Source organism: Trichoplusia ni, chromosome 3, assembly GCF_003590095.1.
Source record: "Trichoplusia ni isolate ovarian cell line Hi5 chromosome 3, tn1, whole genome shotgun sequence".
Taxonomy (NCBI): domain Eukaryota; kingdom Metazoa; phylum Arthropoda; class Insecta; order Lepidoptera; family Noctuidae; genus Trichoplusia; species Trichoplusia ni.
This window is the reverse complement of record NC_039480.1, coordinates 10,759,518-10,775,622: the sequence shown is the minus strand read 5'-3', so window position 1 is coordinate 10,775,622 and position 16,105 is coordinate 10,759,518. Positions and strand designations below refer to the sequence as shown.

Genomic DNA, 16,105 nt, shown 5'->3' with positions numbered 1-16,105 from the left:
CGAAGTGAAAAATAATTTAAAAACGTTATTAGAAGAAAATGGAGACAACACTATTCATTAATATTAATACGTTTTACTTACGTAATAAAATTTATAAAATTTATAAAAGAACACTATCTTGCATCACTAAGATAGCTTAACGTCATTGTCTTATGTTATATTATATATTTATATAAGTATATATTTTATAAATATTGTTTTATGTTGTGTATTTGTTCTTTTTATTGTCCTATATTTGTCTACACACTGTGTTTATGTTTCTTTTTGTCATCTCCTGTCGCAGGTCTGCTGGAAGAAATTTCTTGAGAAATAAGCAGTACCTTTGTACCTTCGGTGTTTTTCTTTTTATACGTGTTTTACTCTGTGTCTGTTGTGCGTACATAAATAAATAAATAAATATATCATAAAGTTTTGCAGCTAACATCGGACAACATGATCTCAACCTAATAACAATTTGACGACACATTTTTCAAACAATATTCTTATAAAAGACCTTTTGTTGCAGGGTGCTTGTATCCGAAACTCACTTTGCGATAAAATCTTCTTACGAAATAAAAAGCTCCTTTGTTATATCACTTTCCATTTTATTTATTTACAAAATCTTATTATGATGCTAAAGAAAAACATGGTTAATGGATCTGATCAAATCTTTAAAGAATAAAAAGCACAAGAACATACAATTCCAAAACTGTGTTATGGTCTCAATTCTTCTTAGTATAACTTACTATTAGGGTATCTAAAGTACTGATAACAATAAAATAAAACCTCATTAGGTATATTAACAGCTCACAGCTTTAGTCTGATCACTGGCCGCCAATGACTCACTCATTGCATTAGAAATCCTCTAAACAAGAAAAAAATAAATGGAAAAACAAAGTTCTGAAACTCTTTTGGTAACAATCGTGTTTATGAATACTGAGACACATGTCATTGTCTTTTGAAAGCATCCAATCATCGGGTTGTCAGTGGTTAATGTAAACGGTCGCGTCTCGCCTATTGTGGCCGCTAACAATTCCGTGTTATGGATGCCCCGGTGCTGACTAAACGGCCCACAGAACTAGATTAATATATTGTTTACATGTTTAGAATTACGTAGAATGTGTAGTACTCATTTCTAGAGCTTATAAGTACCGATAGACGTCTAGTACGTCTACGATGGCATATTTCTGTTGTTTATCATGTTCTCTATAAACCATAGTCAATAATATTTCAAGTGCCAAAGAATTTTCCAGAATATCACTTGTCTCATTGATGCCATTGTGGAAAAACACGACAATTTGTTTCAATAAAGCTGCTTTTAGAATGGTGGCTATTGACCAGCACGTACACTGCACCCTACACGTTACGATACGTAACTTATAAAAAAATTGTTTTCTTAAGCTGCATTGTAACAACCACGCGCGCCACACATTCCGCGGTTTGCCGCTGAAAATTACCAATTTTATTATGAAACAGCTTTTATTCCGCAAATCCGTTTAATCAATAATCCACTCTAAAATTACGCAGTAGAGTCTTAATTTCATGTAGCGACAATTGAATGGAAGTGCTATTAAGTGATATTTACGGATAAGCAGGTGCGGCGGCGGCTTTGAAATCTCTTATGACCGCTGATCTGCGCATTGATACAAATTGCCTCGTTATACATACCCGGCCATCGGCTACCAACATCCACACTCTGAAGCGTAAAAGTTGCGCTCCTGAACGTATTTACCTTGTAATGTTAAGTTAATGTCCATTAAATAAATAACACGCACTTATCTATTGATATCTTTCGAATGAGTGTCAAGCAGTACTGAATTTATTTTTATTTACGCATTACTGTTAGGTCTTTGATGTTTTCAGATATAGCCACGAATTCATCCTGTGTTTGTGTTACGCCTTCTCGTAAATCTCGTGATGTCACGCGAATAACAAAGACAGATATGAGACAGCCTAAGGTTTTAATACTCATAAGCACATAAATGTCTTAAAATGTCCGCCTAGTAGTGGACTCATCTAAATTAGGACTACTTTGATGTTTGTCCATTCTTCCGTTATTAGAATTTATGTTTCAATACTTGAATATTTCATAAAAGTATACATATAATTAATGCATATGACAATATTTTCAACAATTATTTTACTATACATAATATGTACCTACTTACACAATAAATTCAATATTAGCCGTTGACATCGCATTGCTCGAAGCGGCCGCATGCAAGCTTTGATAATGCCAGCCCAATGACGACCTACCCTCGGGGGACAATCGACTCAGATATAAGTAGGTGTGTTTATACACACTTATTATTTAACTCACCGATAAAGAAAGGAATTTCCCTTCATAAAATCTAAAAAATCAATTACTTGATCATAAAAATTTATAAGTGTATTTTGCTGCTATACAATATGTTAAGAGCTCTACCGAAACGGTACAATAACTGTTTTAAATAAATGCCCATTTCCTTTGATTGTAGCGTTGCATGCAGCCCTAGTTTCTTTTTTTACCTTAAAGAACTAAATTAACTACCTAAATGAAGGTAACGCGAAATTATGAAAATTGCAAGAACAGAGTGAGCGCGTGCATTGTGCGCTCTACTGTGCGTTCGGTAGCGCGCCGCCCGAGGCGCTCGTGCCATTCGCGTTCCAATTTCGAATGCAAATTTTGTTATTGGAAAACAGAACGATGGCGTTATGACCACTCATATTCATATCGTGCCAGGATTTTGACCGGTTGCATGTCGAGAACGTTGCACTTTGATGTTCCTGCAACATATTGTTATTGGATTTCCCTTTAGCGGTGAAAGATGAGTTGTGAGCGCGATTGCATTCCAAAATCAAGAATAAGGTTTACGTAATTTGTGGTGAAAATTTCAGTTGTTTTAAGTTTACAAACATAAGATTAATTCACAGGTTAATTGCCATATCACCCTCTTTTTAGGTATTCGCATTATCAGCTAAGTAGGCTAATAGGGCCTTAGGCGGCCCTGCGTGAATAGACGTCCTAACTGAAAATAAATATATCTACAGTTATGAAACATTTTTTAAGTAGGGTAGGTCACGCAAGCTACTGTTACAAAAACATTTTCCTAAATATGTATATCACATGCTCAGATCAAATAAAAAAAAACTCTGGTCACACACCTTATGACATAAGGTGAACATAATAGGACGTCAATTCATAGAGATAACAGCTGATGCGAAAAACGATACAAACGACCATACCATGCACACGCCGAAAAACAGCTGTTAAAAAATAAATTGACAGAACATTTCCGCGATGTTTACAAGACCGGTCACTCACACCACATACCAGTTTAATCAGTAGCGCAATAATAGACTACATGCATTTTTGACTCACTACAATATTACGCGATCGGGGTACACCGTGTAATATTAATGAATCATCTGCGTAAGTGAATCACGGTGTGCGAGACGCCGAAACATACGTATCTGTGTTACGTGTTAGATGAAACATCGTTTGTAAGAGCAAAGGTGAATGTGAGCGACTGCTACAAGATAAGTAGAAGTTTTTAAGAGTTTCCAAAGGGTTTTTCGTTAATGGTAGTGAAACTAGACGACAACTTTCAGATTATAAGTTTTTATTCATTTATAGACTGTAGACCGTCACGTTGCTTGTTTAATTTCTAAACATAGTTTCCACATCATGAAATCATGATGTTTTCTAAGTAACTCATTTCGACAAAATAAAGGTCACGAATGATGGCATTATTTTTTAATAGACTAACATCATATCCAACAATTATTTGAAGTCGACAGTTTTATCCTAAAAGTTTAAAAGTATGTGGAGCATTCATTGCATGAGTGCGCTCTCAGATGACTTTAATAATTGGCTGCGCCAGATTGAATGAACAAAATTACGGATCGTTTACTTTCAAGTCCTTGTAATTGGTAACCGCTTTAACATCCACATTACGTGAGCATACGCAGTGTATCGATCATGGATCGATGTGGAAGCCCCAATTTGTCTGTGCTACTAAATCATGGAACAAACGCGCCGCCCGATCTAAATCGATTTGTCCAAATTATGAGACGGGAGGTAATATGATCGGTGTGGCTGTTCTACAGATATCCTCTTTAAATATTAGCCGCGCTTACAACACCTGCGCTTTCGCCAACCGCATCGGTTTTGGTTGTCCACTTAGACCCACCCCCTCTAAATGCAGATGTCCCCTAGAATTTGTCCAGCCCTCAATAATTCGCTACTCCCTACTTTTATAAATACACAATATGTACGCGTACATAAGAGACCAATTATTCTTATTGTACATCAAACCGGTTCTGGAAAATTTTGCTCATAAAAAAAGTTTCGCAATATTAAGAAATAAGTGATCACTATGGATACTGACTAAACGGTAATTGCCTAATATTTTATTAAAGATCTTGCACTTTTAACACTTCGCATTAATATTAAAAAACAAACTTTCCTCTTGCTCATTGTTGAACGTACATAATATATTATCAAAGCCAACAAACCAAAAAGGAACATTTCAAATATAGGAAACGAAAACCGGTTGCATCAATTCTATCATTCACTTCTCACATACTAAAGTTTATTTTTCTTTTAGCACGGCACACATTTGTGAAAATTTAAATTTGGATAGAAGTTTTGAAACGTTTGTTTTTTAATCTACCAATTACGCAAAGGCACAATGCGTAGCGCCTGGTTCCAGCTTGTGGGGGAAGGGCACGTTATTAGTAAAGTATTGTAGGTTGGTAGCAGCCGGGATGACTGGCTGATTTGAGTGAAATTAACAAATTTTTGATAACACGACAGCCGCGGTTTGCCTGGCACACCATATGTTGAGGTCGTTAATGATTTGATATCTACCAACTTAAAAACTTTACACTCACAAAAAGGCACTTATTTCGATTTTATATGAGTAGACCAGTAAACAGTTACTGCAAAATTAGTCTATGTTCGTTATAGGTAACTAATTTCAATAACTTAAGTGTTCAAAATATGTTTTTACGTTTAATTATATCATTAATTATTAATATGAGATTTCCTGCAATGTTATGTCACAATGTGGTAATATGACCTAATTTAAATAACTGCGACAATACTATGAACTGTTTGTTCTCTTTCTGAGTAATAATTAAATTAATGCTTTGAAGATTATTTTATTTATTAGCAATATAGGAAACTTACCCTAACCACTTGTCATATCAACAACAAAGACTAGTAAAACATTTGAAAGTAAATAAATACTATCCTAGTAAACATAAAAGGCACCGCTCGAGGCCAAATGGTCCAATAATGACCCACAATTTGTGTCGGCGGTATCTTGCAAATAAATATTGGGCAAATTAGCAGATCCGTCTGACGTCCACCTGTCATTGTTGTACGTATCGCCGGCTCTCCATGTGTTGACGTATCAAGACCGTAAACTTTCAGTCAAACCCAGTAAGCGTAAAATGTCATTATGTCGGGACCACTCGGGACTGTTCCTACCATCTGCTTAGCTTTTTTATGTGTACAGTTCAGTTTGGTCAGGCCTTAACAGTTAACTTGAATGTGATTTTTTTGCTAATTTAATCTTTGTTGAGGCTAAATCTCGTGTTCTTATTAAACTCAGAAAGTCCCTTCAATACACCCTAGCACTAGCAATAGCATTTGGCGCTTTCCTTGACTTACAAAAACATTATAAATAACACGAGTCCATTAAAGATTTTTCAGAAACATTTGGTAAATAAAGTTAAGTTATTCTATTTTATATTCTTATTCACAAACTTAACAATAACGTTCAATCTGAATGGAAACGCGCCCACCTGAAACAGATTACGTACTTAGGTAATAGGCACCCACTATGCCAGTATTGTGATAATTTCTGACATCTGGTCAACAGGTGACTAAAGTAAGTTAAACAAAAGAAAACTAAAGTTAACTGTGAATTTTATCCTGGAAGAAGATTAAGACTAATACTAAATCGATATGTTTTTAACAGAGTGGGTAGGTAGGCGACAAAAGCTATGTATCAAGTGCTTAACTTCATCTACTTTGACTGTTGTGACTTGTGAGCCGAAAAGTAGGTACATAGGTATTTTCCAAATGAAGGTCTTGCCTACATTCGGGTTTGTAATATTGTTTCCAAATAAGAGATGATATAACTAAGCTCATAATAAATAACTAAACAAATAAGTAGATAAATACTGTTTTTGAAAATAATTAACAAATACCATCAAAATAACAAAGATTTGTTCATCAACAATAGTTAATTGTATGTTAACTAAAAATACCAAAAGGAATCCCAGTCGGAAATAAAACCACCCTTTAAAAAACATAACAATGCTATAGCCTAGCCACCACTCTACTCAAACGGCAAAAAAAAACATCCATGCATTCGACAACCGGACGAAAACGAAACGCAAGTTCGGACCGAAACGTCAGTCTGTAGGGAGCGCTGATGAGAGTAGTTTGTGTTGCTCTGCGCTCTCAGCTCAGCTGATTCCGCACGCGTCTTTATAAACGTGAACAATAACTCAACAAATAAACAATTACCTACCTCACGCGTATAAACTTTGTGAATTTTGTGTCGTGTACGCTTTAATTTATTTATCAAAAGAAGAAACCATTTGTTTTATGTGGGAATACACACTAATCATGAAAATCATGGGTAAGTCAGTAGATATAGCTTACTCTAATAAAAAATAAACGGTATTTAATTAAACTAGTAACCATATACATAAAAACTTGAATAAAATAATGCATTGATTAGTTTTTGACACAAACCAATGTCAAAAATAGGTTATGTTTACATTAACGAAAACTAATATCCAAAGAATTTATGGCTGCAGTTTTTTTTATATTATGATGTATGAAAAAAACAATTGTAATTTTTGACAAAGTCAATGTTTTTAACTTTTTAATTAAAAAACAATATTGAAACTCGTTTATTTTTTTGTCGAGTGACCAGTTTTGATACTTTGTATTTTTTTACATACAATCTACGATTTTTTTCAAACTACTTTATTGCGATATTAAGGTAATAAAATTATACTTTTTTTCTTAATCATGGTCTTAAGAAAAATTGTCTAATTTTAAATCATACCGTTCATTTTGTGCGAGATCCTGCAGCAGGCTAATTTTGCTCTTTGCAAATTAATTTATAGATAAAAATTCAAACTCTGAAACAAACATCTATACGTAATATTTTATGAAATGGCTATTATTTTGTATTAGACATAAATTTGGCAGTAGACATCGTAGGTAGTGGTAATCTACCTACGCATCGTGGGCGCGACTTTTGCAATAAAATGGTTTGATTACCATGATACTTTTTAAATGTGGTACTTTATTACGTTTTTCCATAATATAATTAACATGTCTTACAGTCGTCTATTAACGCTACGATTTTATTTCAAACCTACTACGGAGACCTACTGACTGGGTTAGCTGTAAAGCTCTGAATTATTAATACCTATAATCTGAAAAGATGTTAAATTAGTCGAATCTAATGTGTGTTGTCTTTTATAGCAACCGACGTGATTTCACAGATAAAGTATTTTGTTTCCTGATAAGACTTTCATAACCTCGGTTCAGGTCTAAAATTTCTTTTGCCATAAGTTTCATAATATTTTATTGAACTACATACCGATTGAAACCGGTTTGTGTCTTTTTGTCGTATTGTAAATTAAACTTCTAAATAAATAAACTAACTGTGGAATAAAAACGGCACTTTTTCAAGAAACCTTTTTGTAAATAACTGCGACGTAATAAACATCTCAACTTAACGAGATATTATACGTAATGAGAAATTTCAATCTCCATTTGTTTGTTCAAAATGATCTTATACTGTTTAATACGATTTAGGTATTACAAAAAAATCTACACCTAGGTAGGAGTAGTTTCCATTTTTAAAAACAATTTCGATACTTTTTGCCTCATTTTTTATTAAGATTTCCTTGGATGTCCAGACATTAATAAGCCTGCTAACACAAACCGCGGCTAGCTAGGATTTGTCTATTTTATCGTATAGTAACAAGTCTTTTATGTGCATGGTAGTAATAGTGTAAAATAAATAGCGCGAAATCAATAATAATTTGAACGATCACAATTGTGAAACTTTGATAATGAAGTAATAGCGGGACCTAGATTTGTTTTTACTGAACTGTTGTTTTATCGTGTTAAAAATAGGCAGATTTATACTTTCTTACTTTGTTTTTTTACCTTAGTATTTTTCTCAAGTATTAAAGCCATGATACACATTATAGACTTCTGACTCATTGTCAATTCGATTTCATCACATTGATTTACATAGTTGAAATACCAGATTTGCATTATGTGAAGCATAATGATTACGTAACTAATTGTCATGTGTGCTGTACAAACTCACCTCCACCATAGAACATGCATCTTTAAAATAAGGCTAAACTGAAACAGTAATGACAATTATTAAAGTTCGATCAACCTCGTATTGTAACATTTAATTTAATAATAGTAAATACCCAAGAGTATGTCAGCAGTGACGTGTATGAACATGTTACGACCAGGATAAGTGAGAGCGTCGCACCGTGTTCAAGGGCGCAAACCACATAAATACAGCTCTCAATGGTTTTGTACTGAAATATTTCGGTTATATGCCAATATACATATGATTATATTTTTATCTATGGTGTTGTTAAATCGAGTGATCCCGTAAAATCATACCAAAAAGTGCTAAGCACAGCGGTAGAGACCACCGGAAGTTCCGACAGGAAATCGCGGGTACGCACCGGGCGGGCATGGTGCCAGTCACCGCTAGAACCGATATACTTTAACTCATATACTGCATACCAATAACATTTAGTACAAGTAGAACAGATCAGAATATTGCCTTTAAAATTGGTCGAGATTTCGCCTAACATGTGTGGATATTTTTAACCATATAAATGTCTATATGAAGGTGAATTCCGCAATGTGTATTTATTACCCTTCCCACTTGCAAAACGAATAGCGTACTTTCACGGCTTCGTAATAATGGAAAGAGACTACAAGAGATTAGAACATAATGGTGCGGAGGTGGGTGCGTGGGAACGCTCCCAGAGTTCACGTGCCCGGCACATCGCTCTACCATACCAAATCTTACATTAATATGCTAGATTTAGATAAAAAGCCAACTTTTGATAGCCCAGATTCTTTACAGAACAATTATTTGCACAGAAAGCACAATTTGAACCCTCGATACGCTATTATTTTATCATCTCGAGGATTTTGTATCATAAATAAAGTGCAGAATAGATACATCGCAGTAAGTTGAAATATTTCAGGCAATAAATAACTTAAGCTGATAATTACACTATACAATATTTTTATATGTTTTTTATTGCTAGAAACATAGTAAGAAAAGCTACCGCGACCAATTTATCTCAAAAATGTTCACATTACCACCAAATATTTAAGGAAACCACTTAGCCATTAATTTATTATTACAGCACAAATTATAAATATTTATAAAGCGTATATGAATTATACAAGTGAATGAACTACACAAGAAAATCAATTATACTTCCATTCATAAAGCTGTAATAATTCTATGCAGCGTAGGTGTCCATAAGTCACCGTCTAATAAATTTGCAGTTATGTTTGTGTTGGCAAGTTACGCTTAAGATAATATGAGCAGCCTTACCAGATAATTAAGCGTGCAGGTTAAATTCTTAGATCATGAAAATATAGACGTCACCTAATCTGAGTTTCTGTTCAAATAAGTAAATGAAATGTTTGTATCCTTTGTCATGAGTATTATAATATAATTATTAGTCGTATGTATGATAATGTGGGTTATTGAAATGACTGTTGTGTCGCGTAGGCTCGTGCGCTCGTTTGACTGGCAACGGCAATAGGTGCCTAGTTAGTGGTTCCGGATACGGATCGGACGTGTCGGATGTCGGCGTGAGTCACGCGGCGCCCACGCCGCTCTGCCACTGCGCCCACTGGCGCCCAAGTTGCAAAGCGAAAACTATTATATACAGATTTTTTTCTACCGAATCATGTGAACTAAACGACAGTCATGACGAATAATTAATGCAGGCTAAAATCAAGGATCAAAATGTTTTACGCACACTATACTAATTCTATTCGATATTTTTCAACTGGAACCTTTTCGTGGACGCCTGTTTTGAATGAACGTGAGTGTTTAAAACTACTACGTAATAATAACATCTATGATGTAGGTGATAAAATTTACTAAGCGTATTTAATTATCTAGATAGTTTAACGGTGTGTTCAACTGTTTTACGTTGATTTCTTCAAAGTAAGACGTTTTATGGTTAGCATTAAATCAGCTTGACGAGTTTACAACCAATAGCGCCATCATGAAAATGACTGCGGACAATCTTATACGCACTGTCTTCTAAACGAATGCGGACGCTGTTGCCGAGACGGATTTAGTTGTGTCTGCGACGCGTCTAGGCTATTTGTATTTGGATTTTGGCATTGGATATTTCGCAGTCTCGTGGGAAACTGAGTTGAACGACTGCGGAGACAATGCGGCTGTCTGGTATCGCGACCAGTCGTTCACCGGACCACCGCCCACCCGTGCGGCAGCGGCGAGCATCGGGCGCCCGCTGCTGCACCTCACGTCTCGCATAACATCTTCAGCCATCTTCTATTAAAACACCATACTTGATTTATTCTCATAGCTTTAATATTCCAACCAAGCAAGAAAGCCAACGTGGGAATATAAAATGTCAATGAAAGTATCTACTTACCTTGCTTACTGTTTTCTACAGTTTTGACTAGATTGCAAGTTTCAATAGAATTCAAATTCCTACTTATAAATATGGAAAAGATAAATAAATACAGGCATTGAAATTGTGTTATTTGATTGAAAGTTATCCGTATTTGGAGGATTTCATAAAGTTTAGTTAACCACCCAGTATATTAGCTTTGTAGATTCTATTTTTAATTTACCTTATATTGTCTATTTAAATAGCTAAATGATTCAAGAGGAACAAACAACATAATTAAAGTATCTTATTTTTATTTGACCCAGATTAAGCTAAGCAGGTTCAACTGGCACGCTAGTTGTCCCTAATTAGGATTCATTTTTGTTCACATTCAGAGCATTTCTCCAGCTAAGTTAGTGCATTTGAATGTAAAAGCACGTGTCGTCTCAAGGGCGGGTGCTGGGTAGCGGGGGTTCGCGGGGTCGATAAGCGCTGGCCGCGAGCCAGCCGCCAGTGCCGCGACACATAAATACACCCTCGCCACTCTAAAGTGGAAGTTCTCACCGTAAATTATACTAAATGACAAACTATGCGTCTTTCTAACTAAGCTTCAGTCTTTAATACACATCGCATACGCAACGCATAACTCATTATAGAAAATTGAAAACAGCCTGGAAACTTGTTTTTATAATTTTTTGATGTTAATCTTCAGTTAAGATAATCCAATTTCTTTTATTCTTATCTTTTTGGATACTTCAATTCGCAAATTTCTGTTACAAATTAACAGCCCTTTTGAACAAGCGTCTTTGGATCACATTGTTGTTATGAAAAATTTGTTTACTTTACATGATTAAATAAATATTCATCACATTTCTTAAGAGAGGCCATAACATAGGCACATTAAATTGTTAGCGAGATTATTGTTTTCATTTAAGTAAAATCTTTAAACATCACACCATATCGATTTTTGCTTAGATCAATAGAAATCAGGTCTGCAAGTCTTTACCGCTTTAAATTCTAGACTTTTTTCACCCTGTTTATTAGTGTAAGGCAGTGATCTTGGCCTTAACAAAATGACCACGTTAGGGAATTAACTGTGACTGTGCAAAGGAAACACGCGTTATATTTTATTGACTTTCTGGGAACGGATTAAATTTTAAATAGGGGTTAATTTAAACAAACTCACTTTATTGATATATCTATTTAGGGAGTTTTCACGAAATTGCTTTAATATTTTGTTTTTCATGCGACTTACTTAGACTATGTAGGTCACAATAGCTGTTGAAGATTCTTTCAGACAGCTAAAAAGGAATCAACACCAGTAGCATGAAATCAAATCTAACTTATTCATGAACGCTTTCTAGCAATTTGAATCGTGTTTTCAACGTTTTCTATATAATTTTCGATATCATAGCTTTTTTGTTCATCATTCCAGCGGTATCTATTATTACCCAATATTTATTACTATTGAATAATTAAAATTTATGTATATCTGTTTGTTTCAGATGAGCGGCAAACGCACTCGCAGCTATAACTGCGCGGTACACCACCGCGATCGAGAAGTCAGCTCAGAAAACGACTTCCATCTTCTGCTAGAGGATCCCACGTTATTTGCCAGGTAAACATACACCAATATAACAACCATTATTTATGTAAAACATACAAACGATGATAGGAACAGGAAAGCAAATCCAAAGTAACATTTTAAAACAAATACACCTAGCACCATTCATTACATAAAGCGTACTGACATATTTACTACCCTCTATTAACCGATTGCCTCGTGTAACTATTTCAAAACAATTTTCAAATAAATCGAGTATGCCGTGACTCGTCTGTCATCTTCTAGAAAACATAAATCCTTTATCGATGTTCAACTTGTAAATTACCAGTAAAATGTAACTTATGTTAGACAAATCAAAATTTCAGTAAAACTAAATTATGTAGTGTAATATTTTTCTTTATTCCATTGTAATAATAGTCCGTGTATCGATTGCCGTAGCTAAAAATATTTTTATGTTCACTTGTCGTGTCACGTTGACATGTGGTGTGCGTTCATACAATAAAACCGTTAATAAATTGCTTTTATATAGATCGAGAATACAGTGAAAGCGAATTGATTGATTGCTTCCAATACCGTTTTGAAATAGGAATGTAAAATTTATTTCATCATTGAAATACAGGTAAATCGCTTACTATCATACAATATGGCTCTACCGGCTAGGTCTAGGAATACATTTACATTCTCAGTTACTGTTTTATTTATTCTAGCTTTATGAGAACGCAAAAATAACAGTCTGTTTAATGATACCTTGTACTTAGGTGTGTCAATAACGTCCTACGCCAAACTGCCAATCAGAGCCAAAATAAATGTAGAGACTAGAAGTAAATGTGCAGGAACATAAACGATTTCTCTTTAAAGTATTGTTTAACTCTTTTCCAGGATGGTGCACTTAGTAGCGATGGAAATGCTCCCAGAAGAGCGGGACCGCAAGTACTACCAGGAGAGGTATACTTGCTGCCCGCCGCCCTTCTTCATCATCTGCGTCACGCTATTAGAGGTAGCTCACCAAATATTATACAGAAAGTAAAAATAATTTTATCGCGTAACGGATATTATCTATGATAGTGAAAAATTTGCTCGATGCAATTGCTATTGGATATAAATCTTTCATATAACAGAGGCACACGAAGTCATCACTTTCTACGTACCGAGTGCCGCTTCAATCCCCGCTCTAGTTACTTCGGTTAATTAAAAATTATAATAGCGGATTTCACATCCGTGCAAACAAGCGATTTACGTGAATCATAACAATCAGTCGGCACCGCTGCAGCGGTGCGCCCGGCGGCCGCGCCGCCGTCACACGTTGATTCACCGCGGCCCGCACGCGCTCGCCGCGCACGCTTCAAGTGCCCGAGCTCCGCTATAGCGCACGCTGTTTTCTTGCTAACGGTTTTCCCCTCTATGAATAACGCTACACACGTCACTAAATAGAGCTAATTACTTTTTATTTAAACCCAATAAATTAATTTATCCTCATTTCGGTTTGCCGATAAATACGTTATATGCCAATTAATTACTATAATTACTGTAAAACAAAACGTTCATCTGTAAAGGAAAAGCAAGCTGAATTTATTTCATCAGAAATTTCTGGCACCTGCAATAAGACAAAATGGTTTTTGTTGGGTATAAATAGCTTAATTTAATCCTCCTCCTCCGCTAATTGACTGGATAATGGTATTGTAGATAATAACAAAATAAACCACATCAAAACACATAGCTAAATAATTATCGATAATTCCATTTTATAGCAGCAGGAATTCTACGTTTGCATGTTCCTTGACTTAGGAAACACGAACAAGTATATTTGCAATCATTGCTAAACAATTGACCACTCGCTAGCCCGCCGAAAATATCACACCAGAAGATCTGAAAAAGCCGAAACGCTAAGAAAAAGAAATAACAATGTTTGTGTCCGCAGCTGGGCGTGTTCGCGTGGTACGCGTGGGGCGCGGGCGGCATGGCGGCGGCCGCGGGGCCCGTGCCGGTGGACTCGCCGCTCGTGTACCGCTCCGACCGCCGCCGCGAGCTGTGGCGCTTCCTCACCTACAGCGTCGTGCACGCCGGCTGGCTGCACCTCGCCTTCAACCTGCTAGTCCAACTTGCGGTCAGTACCTATAATATTGTATACCAACTATTGAGTCCGTGAGCTATTCTCAGACTAGAATAGTTACCTGATTCATTGATCCTAATGTATTAACGTGTGTGTTTGTATGCAGGTGGGTCTCCCGCTGGAGATGGTGCACGGCGCGGTCCGTTGCGCGGCGGTGTACCTGGCAGGTGTGCTGGGCGGGTCGCTGGCCGCGTCCGTGCTGGACCCGGACGTGTGCCTGGCGGGCGCGTCGGGCGGTGTGTACGCGCTGCTGGCCGCGCACCTCGCCAACGCTCTGCTCAACTTCCACACCATGCGCTACGGCGCCGTCAGGCTCGTCGCCGCGCTCGCAGTCGCTTCATGTGACGTCGGCTTTGCCGTGCATGCTCGATACACTAAGGTGATTATATTTTGTCTGTTTTTTCTTTTAAGTCAATCCGTTTTACTTAAATTCAGCCGCATAGGCCAATCCAAACCGACAAATAATGAAGTGTATGATGTTGGTGCAGGAGGCGCCGCCGGTGTCGTACGCGGCGCACGTGGCGGGCGCGCTGGCGGGGCTGACCATCGGGCTGCTGGTGCTGAAGCACGCGCAGCAGCGGCTGTGGGAGCGGCTGCTGTGGTGGGCGGCGCTGGGCGCGTACGCGGCCTGCACGCTGTTCGCGGTGCTGTACAACGTGTTCAGCGCGCCCGTGGACGAGCTGCACTACCTGCCGCCGGACCCGCCGCCCGACGCCGGCTTCTGACCGGCCTAGCGCCTCCAGCGCCCTCTAGCGCCACTAGCGCCACCCACTCACAACACGCCTAGTCAATTTACCTTAGTGTGATTTGCTATAAGTAGTATTATAATTCGAGGAGGTCCCGGTGCCTGAATGTCAGTATCTATACGTTTCGTATTGTGCCTATCGAGTCATTTCTTATGTTTGTTGATATTAATTTCGTCGATTTTTTATAATTTATTTTTACGATGGCCTCCTCGCGATACTTAATTGTTAAGTAGTCTTAATTATATTGAATAGGTGAACTATTTTTGTACCTACTATCAGCGTCCGTAGTGTATTATAGATTGAAGGCGTTACCGCGACACAACAGTAAATGTTCCCGTGTGGACTGACCGACTTTGCTGAATGAAGCGTCTCGTTATTTATTTACAATAGTAATCGCTTGTTCGTCAATGCACGCTACATTTAGTAAAGCCACTCAGCGTAGTTATGTCCAGCACACCAAAGATTAGGATAAACAGCATCCATGCTCGAGTAGTGGAGGTTTCCTTACTCTTCTTGTTTCAAATTCATTGAATATTAATTCATATAGATATTTAATTCAATTGCTCACTGTTAAACGAATACTATAAGTATGCCTCAGTAACTGATTCTAACGTGAATTATAATTATTGTTATATAAGTATTTGTGTAAATTGCTCAATTGCAATGATTATTTTAATCAGAAATGATTATATGCTCAAAAGTGAGTTTATTTTTTTTTATTTTATCGGATCAATTATTTGCTGATATTGTAACAAATATTGTTTCGTGTGATTTCGTCCATTTCCATTTGTAACTCGCATTCGTCCTGTTTCCTATTTATGATCCAACATTGAACAAGTCTTGCTACTCACTAGTTATTAGTTTTATTATTAATAATGTGCCTGATTCCTATTATTGTAAATTTGATCGTATACTTTATTTCTAATCAAATAATGTCAGGAAACGACTGAGTTTTGTATTAATTATTGCGGAATATTTTCTCGTTTAATTTATTATAAAATTATTTTAAGTGTGAATCGGAATAATTATGATTATGTG

At 36.6% G+C, this 16,105-nt stretch overlaps 1 protein-coding gene across 5 annotated transcripts; it reads left to right on the top strand.

Annotated features, from left to right (window-relative positions):
- Positions 1 to 6,364: 6,364 nt before the first annotated feature.
- LOC113491894 (protein rhomboid) lies at positions 6,365 to 16,072 on the top strand. Of its 5 annotated transcripts, none has more exons than XM_026869100.1 (6): positions 6,365 to 6,617; positions 12,153 to 12,265; positions 13,091 to 13,208; positions 14,130 to 14,315; positions 14,428 to 14,700; positions 14,810 to 16,072. In XM_026869100.1, exons 2-6 carry the CDS (start codon positions 12,153 to 12,155, stop codon positions 15,044 to 15,046), a joined length of 927 nt encoding a protein of 308 aa, XP_026724901.1. In that variant the 5' UTR covers positions 6,365 to 6,617; the 3' UTR covers positions 15,047 to 16,072. The 5 variants fall into 5 exon arrangements, with proteins under 5 accessions (XP_026724901.1, XP_026724900.1, XP_026724899.1 ...); XM_026869099.1 differs by lacking the exon at positions 6,365 to 6,617 and adding an exon at positions 7,890 to 10,107; XM_026869098.1 differs by lacking the exon at positions 6,365 to 6,617 and adding an exon at positions 7,890 to 10,107 and having other exon boundaries at positions 10,430 to 12,265.
- Positions 16,073 to 16,105: the final 33 nt, after the last annotated feature.